A 20442-nucleotide genomic window follows, 5' to 3' on the forward strand; every position below is an offset into this window, starting at 1 on the left:
CTTTTCTATTTTTTAAATGTTTTTAATTCTGCAGGGTTTTTACAAAAGAAAACCAAAGGCTCTGTTTGCCAGGTTAATGAATAGCACAAGTGATGGCTCTTTTCCCAACCTCCCTTTCCCTCTCAGTCCCCATCCCCAGCCATCTCCCCAGAGCTGATTAGATCAATTAGAATAAAGCCCGCTGCATTTTCAATTCAGTCCGAATGGCAGAGCAGAGAGGCCCTCGAGCCAGCCTGTGCCAGGGATGAGTCAGTACCTGCTACAAAGTGCAGTCCGGGCGGCTGAGATCTAAGACTCCACCTCGGATTACGGAGAGGAGGCCTAGCCTCCTGCCCTCAGCTTGTTTACACTGGGGAGAGGCAGCAAATGGGCTAACGACTTCCCTCTCTTGCTGGTGTTTCAGAGCAAGAAAGACCCCTCCTTGTGGACGTGCCCCTTCCACCCGCCGCTCCAGCTCTTTTTTGTTATCCGCAACACGAGCCGCCTGCACGACTTTGATCTAGCCAAGATCAAGGTTTGGAATTACTGGACAGCTGATGGTGTAAGTAAGGGCCCCCGACTACTCCTTGGGCGTTTGACTGACGGAAGCACTTTGGCGCTGTCCAACAGCCTGAGTGCTGAAGTTGCAAAATGGGTACGCGGAGGCCCCACTGCGGCCCTTCCTGCCTGTTGCAGAATGCCTGGTGGTGCATTTCACACTGCATGTTTGGGGCCACCAGGAGCAGGGCCTCAGCTTGCAGGTGTGGCCGCCCTTTGCCGGAACTGGGGCTCAATGTTAATAGATAAGAAACAGACACACAGAGAGGTTGTGTGACATGCCCCAAGTCACACAGCAAGGAAGCGTCACAGTGAGAATTTGAACCCACGCAGTCAGACTCTGGGCCCGTTCACTTAGCCAGGGCTTCTCAGACCTTAATCTGCGATACCTTACCGGGACTCTTGCTAAAACGCAGGTTCCGATTCAGCGGGTCTGGAGCAGAGCCCAAGATTTTGCATCCACCTGTGCCAGTGTCCCTGGGGTGAGAACCCCACTCTGAACAGTGAGGCTCTTAACCTCTGTGCTCCTCTGTCCCCCCGGTTTCAGCATCCCTGCCCTCCCACCCCTGGGCACTTATGCTTTCTTTCTTCTCTGGGCTGTTTTTTCATGCTCTCGTTTGTATTTATTTCTTCATTCGACATTTATTGTTGAGCATATGTACCATCGGCCTTCCTGATCAGTTCGGAGGACATTGGTATCAGAGACCCAGTCCCTGTCCAGGAGGTACTCCTGGTCTAAAAGCTGGCAGACAAGTAATTGTAAAAATAGGACGCAGTGTGCTGAAGGCCTTGATAGAGGTGACTGCAAAGTGCCCAGGGTTTCAAACAGAAAGCCCAGGAACTCAGCAGGGAACTCAGTGCGTGAGGAAGGACAGGACCCCCTCAGCCTGACTTGTTTCCCCTCTTATGACAGACATGGGGACAAGAATTGCTCTGCTCTCCCTTCCAACTTGTTCTCAGGGAAGCAATAATGCAAGGGAGATGAATGATGGAAACTGGTCCTCAGCTTCAATATCGTGAAAAGAGACGGCAGGGCATGGTGGGGAGTGTGGCGAACTGGTAAGCACATGTAAAGGGAAGGCCACTTTTCAGCTTCAGTTAATGGCTGCTATATAGGAATGCCAGCCAGTGCTGCTAGGTCATCTGAACATTCCCAGGGAGTTGGGAATTTGGAATCTGATAGGAGCCTTTCTGGTCTGTAAATGTCAACAGCTAATTGAAATTCCTTTGAAACCACTGCACGGTCCAAAGCAAACTCACCGTTGGGCTGGAGTTGGCCTGTCTAGACTGTAGCCCCTGGAACGTGGAGGGAGCCTGCATCAGGCTGGGAGAGCTCAGGGAAGGGGCTTGGAGCCCACAACTGAGCTGTGGCGGAAAGAGACAATAGCACAGAGCCAAGGTAGAAAAGAAGAAAACGGGTCCCAGGTGGGGAGCCCCGCATGTGCAAAGGCACTGAGGTGTGGAAGGGTGCAGCCTCTGAACTGCTCTCGCTGTCCCCAGGCCCAGGCCTCCAGTCGGTCTCCAGCAGCCCCTGGGAGGTCTGATCATCATTCTTTGCTGCTTCACACCCTCAGAGGCTCCCCCTGTCCCAGAGGACCCAGGTCAAACCCCTTAGTGTGACTTCAGGGCCTCCTAATCCCTGTGCGCCAGGCCCCGTGTCTCCCATCAGCCCCTGCCCCTTGCTGGCTTCACACTCCGGAGTGTCAGCTGCTGTGACTCTCTACCACCCCACACGGCAGTTACCCTGTAGGCCCTGGACCCTCCCATCCGTCTCAGCTCGAAGTGCCCGCCTCTGCCGTAGATTCCTGGAAAACGAGACATCATTTTCTCCAGGAAGCTGGCCCTGACCCCTGGCCCTTATGCCACTTCTGGCCCTCATGAATATGTTCCATCATCCCCATACTGGGATTGACACCTGCCTCCCCCAGACCACCATGGGCACCTGGGGAGCAGGAGCTGTGCTGTCTCCACGTCAAGACCCTGCGAAGTAGAAATGCATGGTTGCCAGCTGAAGGAATGAGTTCATCCCCCAGAACCCACAAGCAGCTGTCTTACGCTTTTTGATATCCAGATGAGACACAGAGAATCAGAGTTCCGGGTGTTTGAGCAGGCTCGTACGGAAGGTTAAAGCTGAGGATCAAGCCCAGGGGAGTCTGTCCCTCCTCCCTCCTTCCCATCCCCCCCATCCGGGACTTCGTCCTGCTAATTCTCCCCGCCCCCCCCCCCCCCCCGGGCGTCCAGCTGTGTGCTTAGGGGCTGTCCTCCAGGCCCTAGCGGGACCCCCACCCCTGTGTAGCCGTGGACACTACCAGCAGGTAGGGCCATGCTCTCTCCTCTTGGGCGCTTCCTGGCAGGTGGTCGTCAGCATCTTCTGGAATGAGTAATGGAACAGTGCTGACTGCCCAAGCCCGTGCCCTGTGGCTCAGCCCTGTCATTGACTATACGTCTCAGGCCAAGAAAAGCGGATTTGATGTGCTGGATTACAAAGCAGATAAGCTTCATCCCTTTTGGCCGCGGCCCGCCTCTCTTCTTGAACCTGCACTCAGGCTTCCCTGTGTGCGAAGAATAAAAAAGAGGAGCAGGACGTCAGGGTGTCGTTGCGGGTGCTTTGGGGAGCCTCGGCTGCGGGGATTAGAGTCCTGAGGAGGTATCTCTACACGCAGAGTGGAGTGCGGAGGACTGCAGTCCCTGACAGGGGTGCTGCTTATGTAACGCACACCCGTCTGTTGCCAGAATTTACCGGGGGCAGAAAGCGCAAACAAATGCAGCGGCAGGTTGGTTTGATTTAATATTCTCCGGAGAATGCTATTACTGTGTGTTTTAGAGGAGATAAACAGACTTTATAGGAAATATAGCTCAGCCTGGTAGACACGGCTTGTTAATACAGTGTTTTGTGTACGGGAATCCAAGGAAGAAAAGTTAAATGGGGGGAGCTAATCCAACCAAGGTGTATTGAGAACATAAGACGAGAAGGTGCTAGAAAAAGGGAAGCCTCTCTTATTGCAAAATATGCCGCCCGTTAAATCCCCAGGCTAACTTTTCTGGGCTCCTCTCCCCCTCATCAGGTGAGGTGGTGGGTGTGGGCTGGCCCCGAGGGGAGGGACTTCAGGGGAAGGGAAGACACAGGGGCTGGAATCCGTCCACACAGGCAAACAGAAGGCAGCACACAGATGTCTGTCCTTGTCACAGCTGCCGTTTATCCAGTGCCGCGTCCATCAGGTGGGCGTGAGGCACCCAAATAACACCAATAACTGAGCGAATGAATCATCTTGACTGACCCCCACTAATCCTACAAGGTGGTGTCAGCCTTGGAGGTGAAGAAGCTGGGGCTTAGAGTAGCGAGCTCCTAGGGGGCAGATAGACTGTGTCTTTTTTACCGGCTCTGCTTGGCAATGGCTGCCTGGAGTGCTGTCTTGGGAAGGATCTGGAACCTTCCTTCTGATTCAAAAAGAAGAGGGTGTGTGATTGATCAGTGATGTCGGCCTCGGGCTCAGGAGGAGGATGTGATAATACGTCTGTCACGTTTTTTGATACTTGTCAGATTCCACGACTTGGCCCAGCTAGTGGCTTGCAGGGGACACGGTGGAGAGGGGAGCGTGAGAGGTGTTGGTTTTTCTGTTTTTTTTTCTCAGCACCGCCCCCACCCCTGCAGAAGAGAGGCGGAAGGAACCAGAAGTCTCCCTTACTCTCGTGTGTAGTAACCCATCCAAAAAGTGGGCTTTCGGCCGCTCCCCAGGGTCTGTGTTTCCCTTTGTAACAAGCCTGTTAGTTATCTGCTATCTGGTGGCACCCTTCAGGAACGACAGGCACGTTGTCACCATCTTCGCCCACAGCATAACCGGTGCCGATGCCACTTCCATTTGGTCACAACAGCGAGTGAGGCAGGACGGACCCCCAGGGGTGTATTTCATACACAGAAAAGCTGCTCCTTGGATAGTTTATGAATGAATGGATGTCAGAGTTCCCCAGTGGTGTGACTCTGTGATATGCTATGGCCGTCTAAGCCCCTGCTGCCCCAGAGAACTTTCTACAATGATATCAACACTCTGTGTCTGCCCCGGCCGGTTCAGTAACCCCCAAGCCACAGGTGGCTGTTGAGAACTTGCAGTGTGGCCAGTAACTAAGAAACCGCATTTTATTTTATTTTTTTTATTTATTTATTTATTTATTTATTTATTTATTTATAATTTTTTTTAAACGTTTATTTATTTTTGAGACAGAACGAGAGACAGAATGCAAGAGGGGGAGGGGCAGACAGAGGGAAACGCAGACTCTGAAGCGGGCTCCAGGCTCTGAGCTGTCAGCACGGAGCCTGATGCGGGGCTTGAACTCATGAACCATGAGATCATGACCTGAGCCGAAGTCGGTCACTTAACCAACTGAGCCTCTCAGGCGCCCCTTATTTATTTATTTTTAATTGAGGTGTAATTGACATATAAGACTGTATTCGTTTTAGGGGTACAGGCTTTGAGACAGGTACATATTGCAAATAATCACTAAATAATAAACGAAACTAAATAATCAGTTTAGTTAACATCCACCAGCTCACATAGTTACAAAATTTTTTTTTCTCATGATGAGAACTTTTATTTTTTATTTTTTTTTTTAATTTTTTTTTCAACGTTTTTTATTTATTTTTGGGACAGAGAGAGACAGAGCATGAACGGGGGAGGGGCAGAGAGAGAGGGAGACACAGAATCCGAAGCGGGCTCCAGGCTCCGAGCCATCAGCCCAGAGCCTGACGCGGGGCTCGAACTCACGGACCGCGAGATCGTGACCTGGCTGAAGTCGGACGCTTAACCGACTGCGCCACCCAGGCGCCCCATCATGATGAGAACTTTTAAGATCAACTTTCTTAGGCACTTTCAAATTTACGATACAGTATTGTTAACTACCGTCACCATGCTGTATGTTACATCCCCAGGACTTTTTTATCTTGTACCTGGAAGTTTGTGCCTTTTGGTGCTTCTCCCCCCTTATCACCACCTCCCACTTCCTGCCTCTGGCAACCACCAGTCTGTTCTCTGGATCTATGTGTTCAGGTTTGTTTGTTTGCTTTTTAACATTTATTAATTTTTGAGAGACAGAGGCAGAGCACAAGCAGGGGTGGGGCAGAGAGAGAGGGGGACACAGCATCCGAAGCAGGCTCCAGTCTCCACGCTGTCAGCACAGAGCCCAACGGGGGGCTCGAACCCACAGACCACGAGATCGTGATCTGAGCCCAAGTCGGAGGCTTAACCGACTGAGCCACCCAGGCACCCCTGCGTTCGGGTTTTTTTTAAGCCGCACGTGTAAGTGGGATGATGCAATATTTGCCTTTCTCTGTCTGACTTATTTCACTTAGCGCAGTGCACTCAAGGTCCGTCCGTTTGCAAACGGCGAGGTTTCATCTTTTATGGCTGGGTAATATTCCACTGTGTGTATGTGCCACAACTTCCTCGTCCATTCCCCTGTCCGTGGACGCGTGGGTTGTTTCCGTGTCTTGGCTGCTGTAAGTAATGCTGAGGTGGACATGGGGGTACCCGTATCTTTTCGAGCTAGTGATTGCCTTTCATGCGGATAAATCCCCTGATGCAGAACGGCTGAATCACGTGGAAGTCCTGCTCTTCCTTCTGGGGGGAGCCTCCATACTGCTCCATGTCACGGACCCACCAACGGTGTGCAGGGTTCCCTTGTCTCTGCATTCTTGCCCACGCTTATCTCTTACGAGAAGCTGCATCTTACCTTTAATTTGACTGCAACGCCAGCCGCCATCTGTGGCTGGTGACCGTGTGTGGCACCGCACGGATCTTGGCACTCAGGGTGCCGTGCTGAACAAACAGACAAGGCCCTGTCCACACGGCCCTGTCCCTTCTCGTGGGGAAGGGCAACGGACAAGGATATAAACGAATAATGTAATTTCAGGTAGCGCTAAGTGTCCCGGAGACGATGTAATAGGGCCGTGGGAGAGGGGCATGGGGAGAAGGAGGCAGGGCTGCTTTGAGTAGCGAGAGACCTTCCATGAGAGGCTAGAGCTGGAGCAAAGGCCCTGAGGCAGGAGCATGCTTAGCACTTCTAGGATAGGAGTCTAGGCTGCGGCTGGGGATACTGAACAAAGGAGAGGGTAAGGGGAGGTCCCTGAGATGGGTGGGAACCAGGTCGCGTGGGCCTCCCTGGCTCAGATCTTAAGCCCGGAGAGGCAGAATATAGAGAAGTGGTCAGAGCCCAGGCACCAGAGCCAGCCCAGCTGGGGCAAGTCCTGGCTCCTCCTCTTCCGCCTCTTCCTGGCTGTGTGACCTTGGGCATGTTGCTCTACATCTCTGTGCCGCCGTTTCTTCATCCATAAAACTGGGTAATTATTCTTCAGTTAATACATATAAAGCTCTCAGAATGACTCCTGAGCTCTGTGAGTCTTATACAAGTGTTAGCAGTTGGCGTCGTGATTGGAGGGTTTTGAGCCAGGAGTCATAGAATATGAGGAATTTAAAAGATGACTCCGGCCGCTGTTTGGGGAGTGGCTTAGAGGGAACAGGGAGACCCCACAGGAGGCTTCTAGCATCGTCTAGCTAAGGGTCATGGTGGCTTGGATGAGGGGTCTGGTGCTTATGGGGTTCCCCCCCGGGGAGACTCGCTTCATCCCAGGACAACGTTTGCATTTCCAACAAGGCCTTTGTTTGGGGCAGGAGGGAGAATTTTCAAACAAACCTGGAAGGAAAGAGATGAGCTCACCTGCTCCTGTGGTAATCGGCATCCCGCCCTTCTGGTTTCATTTACTTCCCACCACATGGATTGTGGCTCTCATACCATTCCACTCATCAGTTCTTCAGTGCGCATCTCTAACAGATAAGGAGTTTGTTTTTATGCAACTCCAATGCCACTGTCATACCTGGCGGTAATTGGTTATTGTGCGCCACAGCCCGGTTCGTGTTCAAGTATCCCTAATGGTCTCAATTTATTTATTTATTTTTAGTGTACATCCAAATTAGTTAGCATAGAGTGCAACAATGATTTCAGGAGTAGATTCCTTAGTGCCCCTTACCCATTGAGCCCATTCCCCCCCCTCCCACAACCCCTCCAGCAATCCTCAGTTTGTTCTCCATATTTAAGAGTCTCTTCTGTTTTGTCCCCCTCCCTGTTTTCATATTATTTTTGCTTCCCTTCCCTTATGTTCATCTGTTCTGTGTCTTAAAGTCCTCATATGAGTGAAGTCATATGATATTTGTCTTTCTCTTAGCATAATACACTCTCTTAAGTGAAATACAATTTCGCTTAGCATAATACACTCTAGTTCCATCCACGTAGTCGCAAATGGCAAGATTTCATTCTTTTGGATTGCCGAGTAATACTCCGTTGTATGTATATACCACATCTTTATCCATTCATCCACCGATGGACATTTGGGCTCTTTCCATACTTTGGCTGTTGTCGATGGTGCTGCTATAAACATGGGGGTGCATGTGCCCCTTCGAAACAGCATCCCTGTATCCCTTGGATAAATGCCTAGTAGTGCCATTGCTGGGTCATAGGGTAGTTCTGTTTTCAATTTTTTGAGGAACCTCCATACTGTTTTCCAGAGTGGCTGCACCAGTCTGCGTTCCCACCATCAATGCAAAAAAGATGCTCTTTCTCTGCATCCTCGCCAACATCTGTTGTTGCCTGAGTTGTTCATGTTAGCCATTCTGACAGGTGTGAGGTGGTATCTCATTGTGGTTTTGATTTGTATTTCCCGGATGATGAGTGATGGTGAGCATTTTTTTACGTGTCGGTTGGTCATCTGGATGTCTTCTCTGGAGAAGTGTCTATTCATGTCTTTTGCCCATTTCTTCACCGGGTTATTTGTTTTTTGGGTGTTGAGTTTGAGAAGTTCCTTATAGATTTTGGATACTAACCCTTTATCTGATATGTCATTTGCAACTCTCTTCTCCCATTCTGTTGGTTGCCTTTTAGTTTTGCTGATTGTTTCCTTGGCTGTGCAGAAGCTTTTTACTTTGATGAGGTCCCAGTAGGTCATTTTTGCTTTTGTTTCCCTTGCCTCCGGAGGCGTGTTGAGTAAGAAGTTGCTGCGGGCAAGGTCAAAGAGGTTTTTGCCTGCTTTCTCCTCGAGGATTTTGATGGCTTCCTGTCTTGCATTGAGGTCTTTCAGCCATTTTGAGTTTATTTTTGTGTCTGGGGTAAGAAAGTGGTCCAGGTTCATTCTTCCGCATGTCGCCGTCCAGTGTTCCCAGCACCATTTGCTGAAGAGACTGTCTTTATTCCATTGGATGTTCTTTCCTGCTTTGTCAAAGATGAGTTGGCCATATGTTTGTGGGTCCATTTCTGGGTTTTCTATCCTGTTCCATTGATCAGAGTGTCTGTGTTTGTGGCATAAAAATTGGGATTTTAAAAAATGATTATTTATTTTTGTTAGAATGCAGGCAGGGGAGGGGCAGAGAGGATGGGGGGGACAGAGGATCCGAAGCAGGCTCCACGCCGACAGCAGCGAGCCCGATGATGGGCTCAAACCCACAAACCCCAAGATCACGACCTGAGCCGAAGTCAGATGCTCAACCAACTGAGACACCCAGGTGCCCCCCCAATTTTTTTTTTTTATAGTTGCTTTGTTTGGATTAAGACCAAACGTGGCAGTAGCTTTGAAGTCAAAGGTGCAACTGAGGTACAGCCGAGTCTGAGCGACCTGGTGGCTGTGCCCCATGGCAGGGTCTGGGCAGCCTCGAGCCTGGGGAGCACCATGCATCTTAGTAGGGTGGCTGGTGGGAAGGGGACCGACCCAGGTGCGTGACCTCGGGCTTGGTCTAGGCCACTGTCAGTCACCAGAGGGTGCTGAAATCTGGGAGCCGAGTCCACACTCAGGAGGTTAGGGGCATGGTAACCTTGAGAGCCCCAGGAGTCCTGGGTCTGAAACAGGCCCCCAGCCTGCAGGGGCAGGAGAGGCAAGCAGAGAATTCGGCCTTCGGAGAGGGGGCCCAACAAGGTGTTCAGGATCCAAGCAGCAGGTTGGGGATTCAGGACCAGATGACCTCCCAGCAGGGAGGAGTGCACAGATGTAGAACCAGGATGGAAGCCGAGACCCCTGCCCTGGGCTGTGCGGACTGTAGCGGGAACAAGTGGTAGCTGGGCTAGACAGATGTCTGAGTAGGGGAGGGCTGCCCGCAGGCAGGTGCCGGTCTCAGTAAATCCTGGGCCCCCTAGGGGTTGGGGCTCCCCCTCCCACCTCCTGCCTGCCTTGACCAGCATTGACTGAGTAGCTGAGCCTACTGATTAAAGTTCTCAGTCCCAGAGATAGAGTGTCAGTCAGGATTCTCTTGGTAGCAAAGAACAGAAAACCTAATTAAAACGGACGTAAGCACAGGGTGACTCAGTTGGTTGAGCATCTGACTCTTGATTTTGGCTCAGGTCATGATCTCATGGTTTGTGCCTTCGATCCCTGCATCAGGCTCCATGCTGACAGTGCTAGAGCCTGCTTGGGATTCTCTCTCTCTGCCCCTCCCCTGCTCACACGCTCCTGCACTCTCTTTCTCTCTGAAAATAAATAAATAAACTTAAAAAAAAAAAACTGACATAAGCACAAAAGAGAGTTCATCAGCTCTTGTAACAAGAGAGTATAGGGAATCTGGCTTCAGGCATGGCAGGATCCAGGAGTTCACATGATGTGGTCCAGAATCTACCTCCCTCTACCATGCATCTCTCCTTTCCTCTATGTTGGCTTCATCCTCAGTCTCCAAGGGGTGGCACTTAATGGTGTCAGACTCCTTATTACATCAGCCCTTGCAGAGATTGTCCTCCTGAGAGGCCCAGATCTAGGACACGCCGGCCAGGCAACCTGGGGTGGGGTTCACGTTATCCCTCTGAAGAGAGGTTGGGGGAAGGACGGATGCCTGGTGGAAAACTGAGGTACTCTCTCCACGAGAAGGGAACACGTGGGAAATGATATCCAAACGAGGTCTTTTTGCTTTTTCTCCAAGAACACAGAAGTCACGTGCCGTCGGACAAATTCATCGGCTCCCAGATCTAAACCTTCCCCAAAGCTTAACTTCTGAACCGAGCTTCCTTTCATCCTGGCCCCCAGACGCTTGTCTTTGGCATTTCTGCCCAGCAGTCCACGGACCCTCCCAACTCCGCATCCCCGAGCCCAGGCTGGTCTCTCCCAGCCGGTCTGGTCCCCTGCTCCCTCTTGCGGCCTCCCACCCCTGAGTCCTCCTCTTCTCCCTCTGCCCCTCGCTGGGCATTCCTAAGTCCTGCTATTTCTGTGGCCAAAACCTGTCTCCTTCAGGACCCAGCTGCTCCTTCGGCCCGCAGACCCCCGAGCGAGAGGCCCCCCATCTCCCTCTCTACTTGCTTAGCCTCTCAGCCCTTAGCCTCATCAGCAGGGGCTTATCGATCGCCCACACTCCGCTGTTGTGCTGGGGCCAGGAATCAGATGCGCTGTCTACGCCTGCCAGCTCACACCCAGCGGCATCAGAAACGAACCACAGTTCAACGAGGCCAGTGCGGTGACATGGGATGAGTTGGGGCATGAGCCGGGGACCTCGCAGCTGCAGGAAGCCTCCAGGGAGAGTGGCACAGCCCCCTGCCGTGACCCCTCCCTGGTCCATCCTGGGAAGAAGGCCACCACGGAGGCTGTGTCCCCGGCCAACCACAGGCCGCTCGCAGACAGATTTCAGCCGGCTCCCAACGGCCTTTGCAAAATTCTTTGCGTTGCCAACTTTGAAAAATTGGGCGGTTTTACATGAAAATGGGGATTTTCGACTTTTATTGAGAAAGGAAGCTGTGGCGACCCCAGGCCACATCCGCACCTGGGAGCTGTGGCAGAGCTCCATCACGGCGCCACCGTCCTCCCCGTCCCTGCTAGTCTCCCCGGCACAGTGACACGGGCATCACACCATGTCGCCCCTCCCACGTGCGATGCTCCCCCGGACCCTGCACGCATGTGCGTGCGTGTGTGTTGCGGACCTCCCCCGCTCCCAGCCCCCCAGACCGGCCCCTCTGGCTCTTCCGTCCTTGTCCAACTCTTCTCTCCCTCTGGTCTCCATAACACTGTCCTCTTCACTACGCCTTTGCTCCTGCTGTTCCCACAACCTGGAGTGCCTAGCCCATCTTATTTTAAAAAAAATTTTGTTTAACGTTTATCCATTTTTGAGAGAAATCAAGTGCAAGTCAGGGAGGGGCAGAGAAAGAGGGAGACACAGAATCCAAAAGAGGCGCCAGGTTCTGAGTTGTCAGCACAGAACCCGACACGGGGCTCGAACTCACCAACCGCGAGATCATCGCCTGAGCTGAAGTCAGATGCTTAACCCACGAGGCCACCCAGCCTGTCTTATCACAGACCCCGCCTTTCGGGGACGTCAGGGTCCTTGTGTCTTCACACACAAGCCTCCTGCGCGCCTCTAGCCTGCCCCCGGCCTCTTCTAGCATCTCCGGCCGCACCCTTCCAGGCACCAAGTCACATGCTTCCCCAGGTGTTCCTCAGTTTGCTGAGGCTCCGATATCCCCAGCTTGTGTCCCCTGGTCAAATCCGCCCCGCAGGGGGTTGTACAGCTTGTGGACCACTTGACGACATTTGAAAATTGGCTCTGGGTGAACTGGCCACATTGCCCGTGTGCCTCGGCCCAGAGGTAGGGGAGTCCTGACCTGAGACAGGGAGAGTGATACTAAGCCCCACGCTAGAGTGGATGGGACTCTTCCTGTGCCTGCTGCCAGCCTCTGCCTGGAACAAGGGGAGCAGGGAGTCTCCCGGCCATGTTAGCCCTGAGTAGCAGCCTTGGCAGGTGCATACATCCGGGGCGGTAGAATGGGTACAAGACCATGATGGTAGCTTACATTTCGTGAGCACGTACTGTGTGCCAGGCAGTAGGCAAAGGGACTTTGCATGTATCAGCCCAGTTCTTCCGTCCAGCCATCCTGTAAGATGGGTATGGCGTGATGGGCTCCATTCTACAGATGGAGAAACTGAGGCACTGAAAAGCAGAGCATCTTGCCCGTGGTCACATGACTACCACGCGGTCTGGTGCCCATCACATGGTCCTGCCTTTCAGTGGAGACTGTGGTCACCGGAGACCTGTGCCCCATCAAGGCAGTGGCCACTGCCTTTCAGCCCTGGCCACATGATGCCAGATGGCCTCAATGTTCAAGAGAGGCCGGAAATGCACATTGTTACGTGAAAGCTCCCAATTTGTAGATCTTATTGACTCGTTCTGAAAATTTTAACTGCTCCGGGAGCCAGCCTGGCACAGATTTAGCCATAGAGCTGCTTGTGACCCGATCTGTCAGGTCCCGTCCACGTCTGTTGTCCTGAGTGTGTGACGTTGGAAGGGTCAGAGTGCTTGGCCCAGAGCCCGGCAGGTACTAGGTGCTTGTTAAATGTCATGGTGCCTCACCGTCTTCTTCAAGTTTCTCCATCACAAAAATGGTTTTCATTGTCCTTCTTCTCAGGGGACATGTGAAAGGCCACTGAGATCTCTTCCCCATGAAACATTCAAGTTCAGGTGCTCCGGGAAGGAGCACGTTCAGTTCCCAGAGCTAGGCCCCAAGATACCTAGGGATTGGGCCTCTTCCCTGTCCTTGAAGATCTCACATCCAGGTGAGGACAGGCACGCACATGTGGACACTCAGCAGCTGAACGTCCCCACACGTTCAGCTGCCCACATCCAGCTTGTAAGCCCAGCTCCGAGAGCCCAGAGGAGGGGAGGAGGGCCGAGGGGTTCCTGGACGAGTCAGCCCCTGAGCCAGGTCCCGAAGCCTGCACGGTGGGTCCCGGGCAGCAGTGGCTCAACCCCAAAGCCCCCCTCACCCCCGCCCCTGATAAGCCTACTGTCAGGGTAAACCCCTCCCGGTCCGCCCAAATCCCCTAGCTCGTGACAGAGCCTACGGAGTGGGACCTTCAGGATGGCCCCCCCAGGCTGCCCATGAATGAGGCCCAGCCATCGTGCCTCTGGCCCAACTTCAGTTGGGTGCCCAGGGAAGGGTCTGCTCTCACGGACCCTCCAGGGCATTCAGCATGTAGGCCCAGCCAGGGCTGGCTCCAAATGTCATTCTGCCGGCGGTGCTTCAGGCAGGTGTTTGTCTCTGGGGAAAGCACTTCATGAATGCAAATACCCACGGAGCTGCACCGCCATTAATCTTTGCTGAGCAGTCGTGCGCTCATTGGAAGGGGTATGTCACTCGACACCGGGGCCACGCGGGGAATTGGCCTTGCAGAGTCAGTCAAATGACTTAGATTGGAATAATATTAATACCGATGTGTTAAAAATGCATGACTGTCTCAACATGGCTGGTTCTCGGCGCCTGTAAAGAAGGAAGATACAGAAGGACGACAAAGTCGGGATGTGGACGAGGAAGGATGTTCCCACAAATCACATGCCAACCGTAGGGTTTCACGAAGTGTCCTTTTGAAAACCCATTACGGAAGGGGTTTGAGGCAGCATCGACAGGGGCATAAAGGTAACTCTAGTTAAGCAAGGAAGAAAACATGAGCACCAAGGAAACAAGCATACACACACACACACACACACACACACACACACACACGTGCGCGCACGTGACTCTTAAAGATTAAGGCGGTAGGCAAAATTTCACCCTGGACTTCTTGGAGGCCAGGCCAAAGCGGGAAACAGTCAGGACTAAAGGGCTGCTTATTGGAAAGGGAGGAAGCAGCCTGGTTCTTTAGAAGCGGGAGAATCTTCTCCGTATATCCACGTCCAAAGACATACCACATACAGAGCTTTACTGCGGGGACCCCGAGCAATAGGGACGCGCAGAATCTTCCACACTGCACGCGTGCATCTCACATGGTGTCTAACCCCGCCCCTGAGCTGCAGTGACGGGGACATCAGTATGTACATAGATACGGAGAAAAAATCTGGAAGGGCACATGTGCACACACTCCCCACCCCGTGCCCACAGTGATTGCCCCCGGGGGTGAGGAGGGAGCCAGGGTGGGGACGGGAGAGACTGGGTCCACGGGGACTTACTAAAAGCTAGACGTGGAGTCAGAGCTCCAGCCAGGGCAGGGGATTCTGCCCGTGGCCAGACCTTCTCTGGATCTAGCTTGACCCCAAGGGAGATGCCAGGCAGAGTGGCTAACCGCCCGTGCGCATCAGCTGCGTGACCTCAGGGAAGGCTGAGCCTCACTGTCTTCATCTGCAAGATGGGTCCTAATGCCCACCGTGTGGATTTGCTCCAAGGGCTGCGTGAGATGATGCAGCCTTTTAGTTTCTTCACCCTTGGAATCCCCGGAGAAGTGACCACTGCTTGGTTCCCCGGCAGGGAGCCCACTCTGGTGATCGTTGGACCAAATCCACCCACAGATGCTGCTTCTTTGGCCGCAGAGTGCTGGAAACGTCTCAGATTTAAGCACCATCAGGCAAGGCCTGAGCCTCCCAGCTCCCCACGCCCCCCATCACGCCCTGAGGTCCTACGTCAGTGCATCTGTCTCCCACCTCCCTGGCCCCTGCGGGCATTTGACGGTGCACCTGCTTCCCTCCTTCTGTCCCCGCTCCGCCAGACGCCTTGGAGAGAGCTGGGGCAGCGGACGGCTAGAGGTCAGGCGGTGCTCCGGGCCGTTCGCGGAACGTACACGAACACCCTCGGAGAGCCGGCCGTCTCATTATAAGAGCCGCGGTGCCCACCTCCTGGCCGTGCCGGACCGAAAGCCCTCTCCCCACCACCCCCTCCCCTCTTGCAATGAGAGTTTCTGTCTCACCAGATGTTTCCGTGGCGGTAATTGTGCAGAACTAGTCATTGGAGCTGCCCGTGCTGTCCTCCTCGAATGGCTCTTTCCTGATTAATTCCCAGCACGCGCTTGCTCTGTGCCTCCGCTAAACAGAGAACACATCCATATAAACATGTAAAAGAGTGGTTTGAGAATCGACTTTTCTGACAGTCGGCAAATAGTAGCCTGCCATCCTGCAATTGGATGATTGAAGCCGGGTTCCCGTGGTGTAGCATGGGCTTGAGGGCCCCTCGCTCTAAATTGCTGCGGAACCTCTGCAGCGGTAGCTTGGTGAACTAGAAATTTAGTTAGAGCTTACTCGCCCCGCTTCCGGAAGGCAAAGGGCGGGGAATGAGCGTAGATGGACACCCCTGGGGTCTCAGATCCCGTACCTCAAAAGCAGATCAGAAGCCAAAGCGAGGTGGAAAATGATCCAGCGGTGAAACAACAGGCCACCGTTTTTCTCCGATCAGATTTGTTCTCAGAACGTCGTCAGAGAACAGTGCCATCCTGGAGAAAAGTACCTGCGTTCGGGCACTTTCAGTTCCAAAGTCAGTGTTGAGTGCCAGCCGTGCGCCAGGTACCTGCTGGGCCCTGGGATGGGATTGGCGGGGCCTCCGCTGTCTTGGGGCTGGAGTCTGAGTGGGGGAGACCGTAGCTAAGCTAAAGAGCTGATAAACATGACCATTTCAGAGACAGGAAGGAAATCAAACAGGGCGATGGGAGAGACAGGGGGCCGGATGGGGTGAGGGCTCGAGAGAGGGGCAGGAAGATCTCTCTGGGGACAAGGAAGAGCCCGCCTTGCAGGCATCTTGGACGAGACTGCTCCAGCCCAGCCCACAGGTCCCAAGGTGGCCGTGAGCCCTGCGGGATGACGGAGCAGCCATCAGACCTGTGTGCTGGGAGTGGAGGGAGGAGGAAGAATGTGATAGGAGCCGGGGCAGAGGTCCGCAGGGGCCAGATCACATAGGCCTCGTCGGCCCCCGAAGGGCACTGGAGTTAAGCAGGGGGTTGCCATGACCTGTTAAGTTACTTCAAAACAAAGCAAAACCAAAAAACCCCTGGCTGCTGGGTAGACAATCAAGTGTGTTTGTCTTGTGGGGGGCACGGGCACAGCAGAGAGGAAGCAGAGGCCGGGTAGGAGGCTGTGGTCATTGTCTCGGGGAGGATGGCGGCCACATGGGCTGGGGGGCAGCAGTACATTCAGAGACGAGAGGGCCGAGATTCAGGAGGGGTTTTGGAGGGAGCCCCTGGGGACTTGTGACATAAGAGAACGAGAGGAATCAGGACTCCGAGGTTCAGGCATCCCCTGACCGTTTTTAAGATGGGCGAAGACCAGGTTTGGGAAGAGGGAATCAAGAATTCTTTGGGGGGCAGGGGCGCCTGGCTGGCTCTGTTGGTTGAGCATCCGACTCCTGATTTCAGCTGAGGTCGTGATCCCAGGGTTGAGGGATCGAGCCCTTTGTCGGGCTCCGTGCTGAGCGTTGAACCCTCGTGAGATTCTCTGTCTCTCTCCCTCTGCTCCTCCCCCCACCCCCTACTTGTGCACTCGCTCTCCAAAAGAAAAGAAAGGACTCTGTTTGGGGCATGTTAAGGTTGGGACACCTGTTGGATATCCCAGAAGAGAGGTCATGCGGTCACTTGGCTTGCTGGAGAGTTCGGGGTTGGAGATTAAAATAATCAGGAGTCAAAAAATAAAAATAATGTAAATGAAATAATCAGGAGTCATCAACGTGATGATGGTATTTAGGGCCATGGGCTTGGATGAGACCTCCTAGTGAAAGGGTGCAGAGGAATCCGGAGGCCTAGGATTGAGCCCTGGGGCAGCCGAAGAGGAGGATCAACAAGGAGCCTAGGGCTGCAGCAGTGAGAGCTGGAAGCAGGGGAGAGACCAGGGGAGCGCAGGGCCCAGGAGCCTGGTAAGGAAATCTACCGAAGGGGAGTAAGCCGTCGCCCCAACTGAGGACCGCACATCTCCCAGGGGATCCGGCAGCCCGCTGGACCCTTCAATTTATTGTCCGAACTGGGACACTTCAGAGGGTGGAAAGTGGACTTTATGAGTGATGGCACCAGGACAACAGGAGGAAATCCCAATTGTCCCAGACTAACAAGGAGGCTTCACCCCTCCCCAGGGATTGGTGCCCTTGCCAAGCAGGGGACCACGTAGAGGTGGAGGCAAAGGCCAAGAGGGAAGGCAGGGAGGCGCAGCCATGACAGTGACCCTCAGAACTGAACAAATTGTGGGGCATCCCTGCAGCAGACCACTCCTCAGCAATTAAAAGGAATAAAACTACTAATTCACACAACACAGGGAACCTCAGTTATGCTGTGTCAGAGAAGTCAGCCCAAATAGTGCAGGACTCCTTTTATACAAAAATTCTAGAAAAATGCAAAGTAATCTGCAGTGACAGAAAGCTGACGGGTGGCTGCCTGGGGGTGAGGGGAAGCGGGGAGGGTAGGATTCCAAAGGGGTACAAGGAAATTTGGGGGTGATGGAGGTGTTCCTTAGCTTGACTGCGGAGCTGATACACAGCGTATACAGGTGTTAAAGCTTACCAAGCTGTATGCTTTAAACACGCATGGTTTACTGTATGAAGTATGTATTCTCTCATAAAGCTGTTTTTAAATTTTCTTCTTAAAATTTATTTTGAGAGAGAGAGCGAGAGAGCAGAGGAGGGGCAGAGAGGAGAATCCCACGCAGGCTTCGCGCTGTCAGCGCAGGGCTTGGTGCTGGGCTCAAACTCATGAACCGCGAGATCGTGACCTGAGCTGAAACAGAGTCAGACGCTTCACGGACTCAGCCAGGGAGGCACCCGTAAAGCTGTTTGTAAAGAAAGAGTTTTGCTGTAAAGAGGAATGGACAGTCGGGGCGGTAGCAGGAGGAGGTGTGATTATGTTTTAAGCATGAACAAATACCTGCATTAAATACCTGCATGAGGCAGGGCATGAGTGTCATGGGGAGGAGACAGGAAGGCTAAGCCAGGGATCCTGTGAAGGTTACTGTACGTATGTCATGCCGAGGAGTTCGGAATTCATCCCATCGGCCTGAGCTTCTCCACCTTCCAAGGAATCGTCCGGAGAACGTGTTACCAGCACAGCACCACACCACATCCCCTTGCCCCCCCGCCGCCTTCCGATAGCAGCTGAGGTGGGACAGTCCCTGGGCATGCTGACAAGGCACCGCCTCCAGTGCTCCCAGATCTCTCGGCCTTTCTGCTCAGGGTCTGATCCCAAAGCCCCAGTGGCCTCAGTTTGTGTGGTGGGGAGTCAGTGCCCCCAGGGGCAGCCTTCAACAGCGGGGAAGGGGGTCAGTGGACAAACACCCCAGCCTCCCGCCTTGGGAGGGATACTTCTGAGTTGTGTTCTGTGGGTTCCTCTGAGGGCCCCAGTGGAGTGGAACACCGTGTGCATAACAGCCGGGACCGGCTCAGAAAAACACTGCGGGGGGGGGGGGGGGTTTCTCCTGCCCTATCTTACTCTCCCAACTCCCTCTTGGGAACAGCTTTCACATAAGCAACCTGTACTCAACCCTTGTCTCAGGCTCTGCTTTCAGGGCACCTGAAATGACATCTGTGGAACCAGGGGCTCTGCATTTCCTGTGCACATCAGGCTTTCCTGACACAGAGGTCCCAGGAACCATATATTAAAGAACAGGCAGTGAAAAACAAGAACAATTTTGGAAAGGGGAGTGACTGGGCCAGACCTGCTCTTGTAGAGAACGAACTCTGGCAATGTGAAGTTGAGGTTGAAGGCAGCAAGAGACAGGAAGCAGGGAGACCAATTAGCAGGCTATTACCAATGTCCCAGCAGGGAGCAGTGGTGAGAAGGCAGCAATTGGGGCCGTCTCTTTGTGAAAGTCCTTTGATTTATAAAGTATGTAACAGTTCACACAGAAATGACACCAGCCTTATTTAACATCCCCGGTGCTATGGTTTTTTAAAGCTTGCGTTTCCAGCATTCCACATTTTTCTTTTTGATCTTCCGCTTCCAAAATGTGATACGTCAGCCTGGTGCCACACAGCTTCATTTTGTTAAATTTTGTGTTTTCAGGATCTTGACATTGGTGCCAAGCACATGAAGCTTTATGTCAATAAAAAGCTCATCTTTGATGGCACGTTGGACAAAGGAGGTGGAGAGGGCCCAGCTGACCTGAGCGTCCTGGTTGGCCAGAAAAACAAGAAGGAGGAAAGAATGGAGAGGACCGTGGGTGCCCCCTCGGGAGAAGGCGGAGATGCCTGCAAGATGGCTGGCACAGATGGGGCCCACTCACAGCCAGCTGGAGCAGCGGTAGATGTGAAGGTTTCTTCCCAAGGAAAGTTATTTGGCGAAAAGATGAATCCTCCCAATTGCACGAAAGACAATTCGTCCAAGTTAAACGAAGACACGAGCTTATTAGCAGCCCCAGCCCCGATGCCGGCCTCGATGGGTGGCGTGCCCCGTCCTCCTCCCCTCCGCCCGGCTGCGGAATGCCCTGCCCTGGACCCAGAGCCCTCTCTGATCCAACAGCTGGAAAACCTCACAGGCAGAAAAGTCTCCGAACCACCAGCAAAAACTCCCTCCTGGTTGCAACCTTCTGCCGCGGGGAAGGGCAGGAAGCAGGGAGGCAGGAAGCCAAAACCTCTATGGCTGAGTCCCGAGAAGCCACTGGACCGGGAAGGCGGGCTTCCATCTGATGACGTCATTGGCGCCAGGGGTGAGGGTCCTAGAGAGGCTGAGATCGGGGATAAAGGCCCCAGGCGTGAGCAAGGGCGAGCAAGCAGCTGGAATGTCATCGCTGGGGAGAGAGCCCAGAAGGTGACCCCCAACGTCTGTGACGACTTTGACATCTTTAACCAGCCCTCCAACAGAGAGCGCCCTGCTAGTGGGAGGAGGGGCCCGAGGAAGGACGCCCTCAGCAGCGGTCACAGTGATGGCCAGCCAACCAGCAGAGGTAAGCTTGAGAAGCGGTCTGACCCGGGTGCCATTGTCCCCATGATACCATTTGCTCCATGGACCCCAGATAAGGGCCTCCTCATCTGCAAAGCAAGGGGTTTCGGAGGGACAGAGAGAGAGAGATTGAGAGACAGAATCGGAAGCAGGCTCCAGGCTCCGAGCTGTCCGCACAGAGCCCGACCCGGGGCTCGAACTCACGGACCGTGAGATCATGACCTGAGCGGAAGTCAGACGCTCAACTGACTGAGCCACCCAGGCGCCCCTCCCTTCCTTTTGTGAAGAGAAAT

General features: G+C 53.4%; 1 protein-coding gene and 1 long non-coding RNA gene across 2 annotated transcripts in view; one reads left to right on the top strand and one right to left on the bottom strand.

Annotated features, from left to right (window-relative positions):
- Positions 1 to 20442, top strand: part of KATNIP (katanin interacting protein) — a 200623-nt gene that overhangs the window by 146752 nt on the left and 33429 nt on the right. Inside the window, exons 15-16 of the mRNA XM_040463627.1 lie at positions 404 to 541; positions 19274 to 20153. Coding sequence (XP_040319561.1) covers positions 404 to 541; positions 19274 to 20153 — 1018 coding nt within the window. The remainder of the gene's footprint in view (positions 1 to 403; positions 542 to 19273; positions 20154 to 20442) is intronic.
- Positions 13737 to 15801, bottom strand: LOC121022502 (uncharacterized). The gene is made up of 3 exons (XR_005786974.1): positions 15616 to 15801; positions 15215 to 15329; positions 13737 to 13797 (listed from the first exon to the last, which is right to left on the bottom strand). It is a non-coding gene; the product is annotated as an uncharacterized LOC121022502 (long non-coding RNA).

Source organism: Herpailurus yagouaroundi, unplaced genomic scaffold (genome assembly GCF_014898765.1).
Source record: "Herpailurus yagouaroundi ecotype Mexico unplaced genomic scaffold, PumYag 410, whole genome shotgun sequence".
In the NCBI taxonomy this organism is placed as follows: Eukaryota; Metazoa; Chordata; class Mammalia; order Carnivora; family Felidae; genus Herpailurus; species Herpailurus yagouaroundi.